The 12,238-nt window shown below is 39.7% G+C and overlaps 1 protein-coding gene across 2 annotated transcripts in view; it reads left to right on the top strand.

Moving 5' to 3' along the window:
- The window catches only part of TCP11L1 (t-complex 11 like 1), a 34,648-nt gene that overhangs the window by 8,599 nt on the left and 13,811 nt on the right, over nucleotides 1-12,238 (top strand). Inside the window, exons 3-6 of one of the 2 annotated variants that reach the window (XM_039233363.1) lie at nucleotides 4,720-4,852; nucleotides 6,330-6,450; nucleotides 7,832-8,052; nucleotides 10,248-10,384. In XM_039233363.1, the coding sequence (XP_039089294.1) occupies nucleotides 4,720-4,852; nucleotides 6,330-6,450; nucleotides 7,832-8,052; nucleotides 10,248-10,384 (612 nt within the window). The remainder of the gene's footprint in view (nucleotides 1-4,719; nucleotides 4,853-6,329; nucleotides 6,451-7,831; nucleotides 8,053-10,247; nucleotides 10,385-12,238) is intronic. The other variant, XM_039233364.1, reaches the window with a different exon arrangement.

Here is a 12,238-nt window from a genome sequence, read left to right as displayed (position 1 = left end):
CTTTTTTTTTTTTTAACATTTGTTTTTGAGAAAAAGACAGAGATAGCTAGTGGGGGAGGGACAGAGATGGGGTACAGAGGATCCAAACAGGGCTCTGGGCTGACAGCAGTGAGACCAATGCAGGGCTCAAACTCATGAACAATGAGATCACCTGAGCTGAAGTCAGATGTTCAACCGATTGAGCCACTCAGGCAGTCCTTCTGAATCTCTTTTTAAGAGATAAGAACTTGGCATGCCTGGCTGGCTCAGTTGGTATAGCGCATTACTCATGATTTCAGAGTTGTGAGCTTGAACCCCAGGTTGGATATAACAATTACTTTTTATAAAAATCTTAAAAGGGATAAGAACTTGATGCAGTTTAATAACTCCTGATGCTTGATGTTGATATACCACAGTGAAAGTTTCATTTTCTGATACATGGTAGCAGAAAATGTTAACTTGAATAAATTAAATAGTATATATATAGCAAATTCCTGCTAAATACCTTTGCATTTTTTTTAAGTTTGTTTATTTAAAAAAATCTGTTTCCATGTTTTTTATTTTTGAGATAGAGGACATGATCAGGGGAGGGGCAGAGAAGGAAAGAGAGAAATTCCCAAGCAGGCTCTACACTATCTGTGCAGAGCCTAATGCAGAGCTCAAACTCACAAACTGTGAGATTATGACTGAGCTGAACTGAAGCTTAACTGTCTGAGCCACTCAGGCAACCCTGAATTTTTTTAAGCTTAATTATTTTTTGAGAGAGAGCACAAGCAGAGGAGGAGCAAAGAAGGGGAGAGAGAGAATCCCAAGTAGGCTCCGTACCACCAGCGTAGAGTTCAGTGCAGGGCTTGAACTCATGAACTGTGTGGTCATGACCTGATCAGAAACCAGGAGTCCAGTGGTCAACTGAGTGAGCCCCCAAGAGCCCTGCCTTTGAATTTTTAATCACCTTTATTGAGGTAGAATTTATATATAATAATATTTCATTTTAAGTGTGTAATTTGAGTTTTAATGAATGCATTTACAGTTGTGTCACTACTACCATAATCCTGTCCCTTGACAGAATTTTTCCCACCATCTTCTGGCCTTTGGCAACCAGTTACTTTCTATCACTGTAATTTTGTCCTTTTTATGATTTCAAATAAATGGAATCATACTGTATAGAGTCTTTTTTCTGACTCTTTAACTTGGGATAATGCTTTTAAGATTTATCTGTGTTTTTTCATGTATCAGTAGTTTATTCCTTTGTTATTGCTGGGTAGTATTTCATTGTATGGTTATACTATCTGTTCATTCTGCAATTGATTGACATTTGGATTAGTTCTAGGTTTTGACTGTTAGGAAGAATGCTGCTATTGAGTATGGTCTTCACAGGGCCATAGGTTTTCAGTTTTCTTGTGTAAAGACCTAAGAGTGGGATTGCTAGGTCATGTGGTAAGTGTATATTTTACTCTATAAGAAACCAAGAGATTGTTTTCCAAAGTGACTGTATCATTTTTTATTTCCACTATTTATGAGAGTTCCAGGTGCTCTGTCTCTATGTCAACACTTGGTATGATCAGTCTCTTTCATTTTGGCCATTCTAGTACGTATGTAGTGGTATCTTAGTGTTCTTTTTTTAAATGTTTGTTTATTTTTGAGAGAGACAGAGTGTGAGCAGGGGAGGAGCAAAGAGAGAGGGAGACACAGAATCTGGAGCAGGCTCTAGGCTCTGAGCTGGTTCTCACAAGAGTCCAATGCAGGACTCAAGAACTGTGAGATCATGACCTGAGCTGTCAGACGCTTAACCGACTGCATCACCCAGGGACCCCTCAATGTGGTATTAATTTGCATTTCCTAGATTATAAAAGGAAAAACCTACAACTTTTCCACCTGTGTGGGGCAAAACCCAGTCCTTCTTCCTGTGTTTTTCTCCCGGTGTCTCTTTTAGTACTCACATAAGGTATATCACTTTTGGCCACAAAATGTGTGGGTTCATTTTCCCCCACCAAGCAATTTTCTGTGACACTAGCTGGGTATCCTATAATTCAACTAAATTCTGACACTATTTATCCAGAGATAACATCAGATCTCACAGGTGAAGGGCTTAGTCCCACAAGAATAGCCCCCCATCCCTCCTCTTTGGTCACTACTCAAATCTAGGTTGTCACCTATGTTTCTGACCAACCAGCTATAGAGTGGAGATTCCAGCATCCCTTCCATGGATTCTATTAATTTGCTAGAGTGGCTCACAGAACTCAGGGAAACACTTATGTATACCAGTTTATTAAAAGATAAATATAGGTGAACAGCTAGATGAAGCAATACATAGGGTGAGGTCTGGGAGGGTCCTGAGTGTGGGAGCTTCTGACCTTATGGAGTTGGGGTACATCACCCTCCTGGTATGGATGTGTTGGACAACATGGAAGCTCTCTGAACCCCCTACTTTTGGGACTTTATGGAGGCTTCCTCATGTAGATATGATCAATTATTAACTCTATTTTCAGCCCTATGTACCCTCTCTGGAGGATAGAGCTGGAAATTCCAACCTTCTTATCATGGCTTGGTCTTTCTAGTGACCAGCCCCCATCCAGCAGCTATCCAGGAGCTCAGAGTCACCTCAGTAGAACAAAATATGCTGCTAGTGCTTATCACTTAGGAATTAACAAAGGTTTTAGGAGCCCAGTGTTAGGGATGGGGTCAAATCCCAAATATTAAAACAAGAGATGCAACTGGTGTTATCACTTAGGAAATTACAAAGGTTATAGGAGTTTTGTGCCAGGAACCAGGGGCAGAGACCAATATATATATTTTCTGTTATCTCCGCTGATGACTAATGATATTGAGCATCATTCTTGGCCTACTGGCCACTTGTATATCTGTCTATTTGGGAGAAATGTCCAGATTTTTTTGTCTACTTTTTACTAGTTGTCTATTATTATGAGTTCTTTCTATATTCTGGATATAAGTCCTTTATCAGATATGTGTTTTGCATATATTTTCCCCATCTGGCATGCCTTTTCATATTCTTAAAAGGAGTCTTACACAGAACAAAAGTTTTAAATTTTGGTAAAGCACAATTTATCAGTTTTCTTCTCTTTTATATGTTGTTTTTTATATCTTATTCTAAGAAATTTTGCCTAACTTAAGGTAAAGATTTCACCTATGCTTTCTCCTAGAAATTTTATAGTTTTAGCTCTTGTATTTAGGTCTATGGTCCATTTTGAGTTTGTTTTTACTTATCATGTGCAGTAAGGGTTGAGGGTCATTCTCCTATATACAGATAACTAATTGTTCCAGCACCATTTAATGACACTGATCTTGCTTATTGACCACATGTACATGTATGTGTGTATGTGTATATCAGTCTGTTTCTGGGTCCTCTGTTCACTTGCTTTGTGTATCTGTCTTCATGCCAGATATACCCTGTCTCGCTTGTAGCAGTTTTATAGTAAGTTTCAAAATTAGTGTAAATCCTACAACTTTATTCTTTTGTCAAAATAGTTTCCACTTATCTAGGTCCTGTGCATTTCCATGTAAATTTGAGAATCAGTTTGGCATTTGTTTTAAAGTTTATTTTGAGAGAGACAGCAAGATGAGAGAGAGAATCCCAAGCAGGCTCCACACTGTTAGCGCAGAGCCTGATGTGGGGCTTGAACTCATGAACTGTAAGATCATAACCTGAACTGAACTCGAGAGTTGGATGTTTAACCGACTGAGCCATCCAGGTGCCCCTCAGTTTGGCATTTACAATAAAAAAAGCCTGCTGGGATTTTGACTGGGATTGCATTTTATCAATAGATCAATTTGGCAGAAATTGACAACTTAATAATACTGAGAATTTCTATCTGGGCTTTGATTTTTGTATATTCATTATATTTTACCAATATCCATGAAGCAAATTTATTTACTTATGTATTTAGTGTTTTTATTAATATTCTGTGGAAATTCAGAGAAAGATTTTTGTTGAGTATTCCCAACTTCCCCTTATATGACTGGATAAAAATTTTTACCAAACAATAGGGTTCCTTTTTTTTTTTGGTGAGCGAAAGAAAAAAGTAAAGAGGAAGGAAACTAATTTTTTACTGGTAACCTAAGATCTTCATAATTGTTAAACCCTGTGCAAACTAGTGACATTATTTATCTCATTTTAAGCCCAGATCTTATCACCATCACAGAAAATTAATATAGTCCTCTTCCAGGTCAGTGCTTTTCAAATTACGGTTATAAAACATTCTTAGTATCCTATACAGGGTAGTGGTTTTAGCATTCTTTGAATAGCACTGGTACCCTACACTACTTGATGAAATTTTAATTTGGGAAGATTCATTCTTGGCACAGTATTAGTGGTGGAGCCAAATATAAACTGCTGATGGGAGCAATGAAGAAATCCTAAATCTGGTGTCTCCTTTTTTAAATTTAGGGTAGACAGAAACCAAAGGGATCAGCGTATTGGGAAATATGATAGTCTGTGACTTTAAAAGTTTGTCTCAGTTTAATTTAATCATTTCCACTGACCAGTCTTAAGTAAAAAGTCCAAACATTTTTAGAATTGGAAGTGGTCTCTGGCTTTTAAGACTCTAGGTTAAAAGAAAAATGAAATAGGTAAGATTCTGTTGTTTGAAATTGACAGAATACTTTCGTAAATGGAGAGGCATAGCTGAAGTTATTAGCTGGTACCAGAACCACTGCCTTCTCCTTACTTTAATAGAAATTTTAACTAGAGCAGCAAATCTCTTACACTGGGTTTTGTTACAGCTAGTCCTCCTCGATTTGTGACAGTAGAAGAACTTCTAGAGACAGCGAAAGGAGTTGCTAACATGGCTCTAGCCCATGAAATTGTAGTAAATGGAGACTTTCGGATTAAACCAGTTGAATTACCAGAAGACAGGTAAGGCGGTTACTGAGTTACCTTGTTTAGTGGAACTCTGCCATTTCCCAGTTCTGGAAAGGTCTTCTCTACTTGATGTCAGTATGTTCAAATGTGTTTTTCCTTTTGTATGTTGTTGCTAAAAGAAATGTCTATACTCAGAATTACTAGTGTTTGAAAGTTGATCTCAGGACTACTGCTCCTAAATGAAAGGTCTCAGAAATCTCCTGTGGAAGTCTTTCATGTCAGCTTCTCCCTACTGCATAGGACCTAGCTGTCCTATCTTGTGTTTACATTGTATTGTTTCATTCATTTCTTGTAACTATCATATTGTACTATAGTTGTTGGTTTACTAGTGCTCTTCACCAGATTGCAAACTCTATGAAGACAAGGACTATGCATTATTCTCTATATCCCTAGCACCTGGCACATATCATATCAAATCTAAAACTGTTGATTGTAAGGTGTGCCTTTTAAAATGTATTGTCATAAGAAAAATTTTTGCCCATTATAAGTGTAAAAGTGCTGTCATATGGGCACCTAAGTAGCTCAGTTGGTTGAGCGTCCGACTCTTGATTTTTGGCCCAGGTCATGATCTGTTGGTCGTGAGATCAAGCCCTCCATCGGGCTCTGCACTGACAGTGGGGAGCCTACTTGGGATTCTCTCTCTCTCTCTCTCTCTCTCTCTCTCTCAAAATAAATAAACTTTTAAAAAAGTGCCGTGATAAACATTGGGTTTCTGTTAACCAAGGAGGAAGAATGGCTGCTGGGTTGCCAAAGCTATACTGTCACCCACATGAGTTGTCTAAATAAGACTTTACAGGCATTTCTTATATGTTCTGCAGAGAGTACTTTTTCACATTAATAATGAAGAATTACCTGTTTGCTCTTACAATATAAAAACTGCTTTTTTTAAGATTTTATTTTTAAGTAATCTGTGTATCTAACATGGGGCTCGAACTCCCAACCCTGAGATCATGCTCTACCAACTGAGCTAGCCAGGTGCTCTTAAAGACTGATTTTAATGAGATGTTATATGTTAGTTGTTACAGTTTGGTACAATTGTTTCATATATCATATAGGAATAGGATATTTTCTAGAAATAACTAAAGTCCTTCAGCCTATATACATGCTGAGTTGTTATCTTAAACTACTTAATCATAAATACCTTAAGAAACTTGCTGGTATCAGGGAAAATTAAGAAAACTCTGAACTTATAGTATGCTTTTTTTCATATGACCCCTTATATGCTATTAATTGGTCTAATGTCATCTGTGAAATTAGTTGAAAGTTATTCTGTCCAATGAGGTACTTACTGAAATAAATCACTAAACTAAAGATAACATATGTGATTGGTGTAAGTGTATCTGGGAAATCTTTCCTTCATCCAAATTATTTTTCAAATTTCTCACCCCAAACCCATAGAATTTATGCTCTCAAAAGTGATTTGAGCCTCAAATATTTTGATTTTTCTTTTTTTTTTTTCATTTGTTTCCAGCTTGGAGAAGAGAGTAAAGGATATTGTACATAAAGCTTTTTGGGACTGCTTGACTGTCCAGCTAAGCGAAGACCCCCCAACATATGACCATGCCATCAAGCTTGTCGGAGAAATCAAAGAGGTGAGATGGAGGGAAAATTGTGGTGCTTTTCTGGTGTATTAAGAGTATTCAGCCTGTCTGTGTTACTTACTGGGCGTTAAAGCCAGAAGACTTTAAAGAAATCGAAGGATTGAGAAGTTAACATACCTGCTGAATTATGGATCAAGACTTTTTTTGGCTTAATGCCCTTTTAAAAATTTCAAACAAGCTATGATAACCCAGAGGCTTTACTTTTGTAAGTGAAGGTGTACACACACACACACACACACACACACATTTTTATATTTATTTATTTTTTGAGAGTTAGAGTGAGACAGAGCATGAGCAGGGAGGTTCAGAGACAGAAGGAGACACAGAATCTGAAGCAGGCTCTAGGCTCTGAGCTGTCAGCACAGAGCCCGATGCGGGGCTCGAACCCACTACCTTCTATAGATTCATGGGATCATGACCTGAGCCGAAGTCAGACGCTTAACTGACTGAACCACTCAGGTGCCCCAAGTTTATATTTTTAAAAGCAATTATTTAAAGAAAACAAAAGTTATTTGACCAAATACAGGTGATTTATAAAAATTTTAATAGGCTTGGATATGTTCAATTTATAATGGCCAAAAAGTGACTCAGTATGTGGGATAGAGAAAGTATTAAGTGGAAGTTAAGACTCTTTTTGCAAATACCTTTAGCAGTAGTTAAGAGAAAAAATGTATCCGTGGAAACTGGGATCTGTATTTGGCTCTGAGGCTCACATTAATTACTGTGTTTTTTTCCTCACTTTTAACAGCTTGTTCATCTTTTATCCTATTGATTGCTACCTAGACCTTAAACAGAAGCTTAAACAGCTAGTCTAAATGATTTGCAAACAGGGGTACCTGGCTGGCCTACTCCATAGAACGTGTAACTCTTTTGATCTCAGAGTTGTGAGTTTGAGCCCTTTGCTGGGCTTAGAGCTTGCTTACTTACTTAACTTACTTAAATAAATAAAAAATGAGGGGCACCTGGGTGGCCTAGTCGGTTAAGTGTCAGACTTCTCAGGTCATGATCACATGGTTTATGGGTTCAAGCCCCACATCTGGCTCTGTACTGACAGCTCAGAGCCTGAAGCCTGCTTCAGATTCTGTGTCTCCCTCTCTCTGCCACTCCCCTCCTTATGCACTTGCTTTCTCTCTCTCTCTCTCTCTCTCAAAAATGAATAAACATTTAAATAAATAAATAAATGATTTGAAAACATGTTTTTCTATAGATTCACTAAATAAGAGGTTAAAATGTTTTAAGTAGCAATTGTATTATAGTATTACAGTAACTAATGATAAGCCCTTATTTGGGTAATCGTAAATTCCACTGTGTATAACAGAAAATGATGTCTGACTAAGAAACGTTGATTAAACTTGGCTGTGCTCTCTTCTAGACTCTCTTATCTTTCTTGCTGCCTGGTCACAGTAGACTGAGAAACCAGATAATGGAAGTCTTGGATCTGGATCTGATCAAGCAAGAAGCAGAGAATGGGGCCTTAGACATTTCCAAGCTGGCAGAATTCATTATTGGCATGATGGGGACAGTGTGTGCACCTGCTAGAGATGAGGAAGTTAAGAAACTAAAGGACATTAAGGAAATAGTGCCCCTTTTCAGGTATGGGGATTGTGTTAATCACCTTCAGTGCACTTAAGATAGCCTGCTTTCAGATTTAGACTTCGAGTGTACATACTCATGAATTTTTAAAAAGCAAACATTTTTTAAAATATAGAAAAGTAGAAAGAAGGAAAAAAAGTCACCTACAGTTTTACCACCCAAAGGCAAAATCACTGTTAATCATGTTGATAGTTAAAAAAAAATTTTTTTTTTTTACTTTGAGAGAGACAGAGAGAGCTTGAGCAGGGGAGGGGAAGAGAGAGAATTTCAAGCAGACTCCACGCTGTCACCATGGAGCCCAGCACAGGGCTTGATTCCATGAACTGTGAGATTATGACCTGAGCCGAAACAAAGAGTTGGGCATTTAACCAACTGACCCGCCCAGGCACCCCCAACTTATATTACTTTTTAAAACTCTCCATAAGCATTTTCAATGGCTGCAAAATCTTCATTTGCATAGATATAGTTAACTGTTACTATGTTAAGATAGACAATTAGATTACCTATAGTTATTTACTATTTAGTCTTGCCATGAACATCCTTGTGTACAAAACTTTTTTCTGTACTTGAGGTTATTTCCTAACTATAAGTTCTTAAAGTGGGATTACTGTATCAGAGGATAGGAACAGTTTTAAGACTCTCCTTGCATATTACCACATTGCTTTCCAAAAGTTTCTTTCATTTTCAACTTCCTTTATATCATTATATCAGTATTTGGTACATATAAAAATGCTGTGCGTCGTGAAGTTACCTCAGGGTTCAGAAAGCATTGAAAAGACTCCCTAAGAAGGGGTGCCTGACTGGCTCAGCGGGTAGAGCATGTGACTTAATCTCGGGATCCTGAGGAAATTACTTAAAAATAAAATCTTAAAAAAAAAAAAAAAAGACCTAAAAATTGATCATTTATTCAATAAGCTCTTGTTGAGCACCTCTTATGTGCTGGGCATGGTGCTAGACTTTAGAAATAGTAAGAGCTAATTTGGCCAAGTTAAGGGAGGAGTTCCCTAGGAAGTGAGACCTGGGCGGGGGGGCGGGAATAGCTTGCAGCAAACTCAACCGAAATGCAAATTCCTATTGGGAAGAGAAGGGAGCAGGGAGCCTGGCAAGTGGGAGTCCATACGCTGTGGAAAGGAGACCGCTGATTGTGGCCGTGAAGGATGTGGGTCCACATTGTCAGATCCTTTGATTTTTTTTTTTTTTTCAGGAGAGGCTGGAAATGGAGGTTTTAAAAAAACTGTGTGAGCACAACGTGTTTGTGGGTTACTCTATGTGTATGTGGCCTCCAGATGGCAGTTTCCAGCAGTCTCGTCTGCAGCAGGTGGATTTGGGGAACTGCTAGGAGTGCTCGGAGGAAAGGCAGTATGTCCCCCAAGAAATGGGCTGTCTTATGTGTTTGGGAGGTAGACAGGATGTCAGGGAAGGGACCCTGAATTGTTCCTTTCCACACATAATCAACTCACCCACACATAAGGTAATTGTGTCATACAGTTTAGTCAGTCCCGGAGGATGTCAGGAGACTTGGGACATTCGACCCTGTTCCTCCTTGCATGTAGGGCCACAGCCAAGCCCATACCTGGGGTTCTCAACCACCTTCCGCAGGTAGTTCTCTGCCTCTGGAGAGAGTAGCTATGGTTTGTGACCTGCAAGATCTAAGACATCCTTAGCATCGGGTCAGATCTGCCCACTGGATACATTCAGAGGGTGAACTTGCAGTTCCGCTACCAAAACTAGAACAGAAAACATGCCCTGAAACTAAAAGCCTGGGGCAAGAGGAGAGGAGAAGGAGAGAGTTCTTGTTCATTCTTTCCTAGGAAAGTGAATTAATGTGTGTGTGAGAGCTCAGACCCGGGTGGTCAGCTCTCTGCCCTTGACCTTGGGTCCTGGCTTGTCCTCATCTGTGGTTACCAGGAGGGCTGACCCAACACCAAGGAATGGGTCCCCAGGCAGTGGGGGAGCTGTGTTTGCTTGAGGGCAGGGGGTGTATTAGAGGGACAGAGGCAGCTTAAAACTCAGCAGTCTTTTCAATCCATTATTTAGATTTTTATGTTTCCTTAATCTACATTATCATGATTTTTTGAATTTGCTGCCCTTTCTGAAATGAAAAGCCTCTCTCAAATCAGCTCCCCTCTTTCCTCTAAAACAGTACTTGCTTTACAAGTGCCTTGTTCTAAATTTTCTTCTCCCTTTTCTCTCAGGGCAATTTTTTCGGTGTTGGACCTAATGAAAGTGGACATGGCGAACTTTGCTGTCGCTAGCATTAGGCCACATCTCATGCAGCAGTCAGTTGACTACGAAAGGAAGAAGTTTCAGCAGCTTTTGGAGAAACAGCCAAGTACGTCTAATGCTTTGTGTGCCCTTTTGTTGTCTGTTTTTTCCATTCCAGTTCTGTAGCTTTTTGCACAATGATACTGTTTTCAAGACAAAACTAAAATTTAGTATGAGACCATTCTAATTTGAAGACTAAAAATTGGACCTGGAAAGAAAATTTAATTGGCAAGCAAGAGAAATAGAAGTAGGGTAAAAAAATGAAGTCCTAAATTAAATGAGTTTGTTTTTTTTAAATCTTTTTCTTTTTTTAACATTTATTCATTTTTGAGAGACAGAGACAGAGCATGAGTCAGGGAGGGGCAGAGAGAGAGAGAGGGAGACCAAGAATCCGAAGCAGGCTCTAGGCTCTGAGCTATCAGCACAGAGCCTGGTGCGGGGCTCAAGGTTCAGACTCACGAACCTTGATATCATGACCTGAGCCAAAGCTGGATGCTTAACTGACTGAGCCACCCAGATGCCCCAAAATGAGTTTTTAATGAAAACATCAGTTTGAGGTAAATTTTATGCTTGGGTATGATTTTTAAAACATGACATACTTCTTGTGATTATTTAATTCACTTTCTTCTCCTTCTAAGGTACATGAAGACATCTTTCTTTGCCTCTGTTCTATATGCAGAAAATCATTCTTGTTTCATACCCACAAAAAGCCTCTCAGATGACTACAGGAAAACAGAGCACTATAGAACCCAAAACTGTGTTGCCATTCAAGGGTGCTTTTTTTGGTTTCTGCATTGGCAGCTGATATTCCAGTTAAATTACAGTCTTTGGATCCTATTTATTCATGTATTTTTTTTTATTTTTTTTTAATGTTTTATTTATTTCTAAGAGAGAGAGAGAGACAGCGTGAGCAGGGGAGGGTCAGAGAGAGAGGGAGTCACAGACTGAAACAGGCTCCAGGCTCCAAGTTGGCAGTCAGCACAGAGCCCGACGCGGGGCTCAAACCCACGAACCGCGAGATCACGACCCAAGTGAAAGTCAGATGCTTAACCAACTAAGCCACCCAGGCGCCCCGCATGTATTTTTTTTTAATGTTTTATTTGTTTTTGAGAGAGAGAGAGACAGCATGAGCAGGGAAGGGTCAGAGACAGAGGGAGACACAGAATCTGAAGACAGGCTCCAGGCTCTGAGCTAGCCATCAGCACAGAGCCCGATGTAGGGCTCGAAACCACGAACCGCAAGATCATGACCTGAGCTGAAGTCAGACGCTACCGACTGAGCCACCCAGGTGCCCCAATTCATGTATTTTTTAAGTTTATGTATTTTGAGAGAGCGCAGGGAAAGGGACAGAGAGAGAGGAAGAGAGAGAATCCCAAGCAGGCGTTGCGTTGTCAGAACAGAACTCGAAGCAGGGCTCAATCTCAACAAGCCATGAGATCATGACCCGAGTCGACATCAGTAGTCAGATGCTTAACCACCTGAGCCACCCAGGCACCCCAGAATCCAATTTATAATGTGTTCTATTTAGCCTCTAACTTTGGTGGTCCCCAGATGAAAATGGAGGCCTCTGGATAGACGTGTTGCCTGACCAGAATAGTTAATGCAGTGCCCAGAGCAGGTGTTCATCCTGCTGCGAGCAGAGAAGGCTGAGATGGTTCAGGAGGGTGTCGGGAAAGAGCAGAGTAGAAGCAGTACCAGAAGAAGATTGGCTGATGTTTACCACATACTAGGCATGTGCCGAAGGTGCGTGTGCATTATCAAATATAACCCTCACGCAGTAAGCCTAGGAGCGAAGCACTATATTTTAACCCCATTTTGCAGTTGTGGAGACCGATTTTGAGAGCTTTTTGACCAGAATTGATTGACCCCACGGTTCACTTTCTCAACCAGTGTCGTCCTGCCCCTCAGGAGGCATCAGGGG

The sequence above is a fragment of the Hyaena hyaena genome, unplaced genomic scaffold (genome assembly GCF_003009895.1).
Source record: "Hyaena hyaena isolate Hyena2069 unplaced genomic scaffold, ASM300989v1 scaffold_74, whole genome shotgun sequence".
Classification (NCBI taxonomy): Eukaryota; Metazoa; Chordata; class Mammalia; order Carnivora; family Hyaenidae; genus Hyaena; species Hyaena hyaena.
The sequence above is the reverse complement of the archived record's forward strand: the minus strand, read 5'-3'. Positions and strand labels throughout refer to the sequence as shown.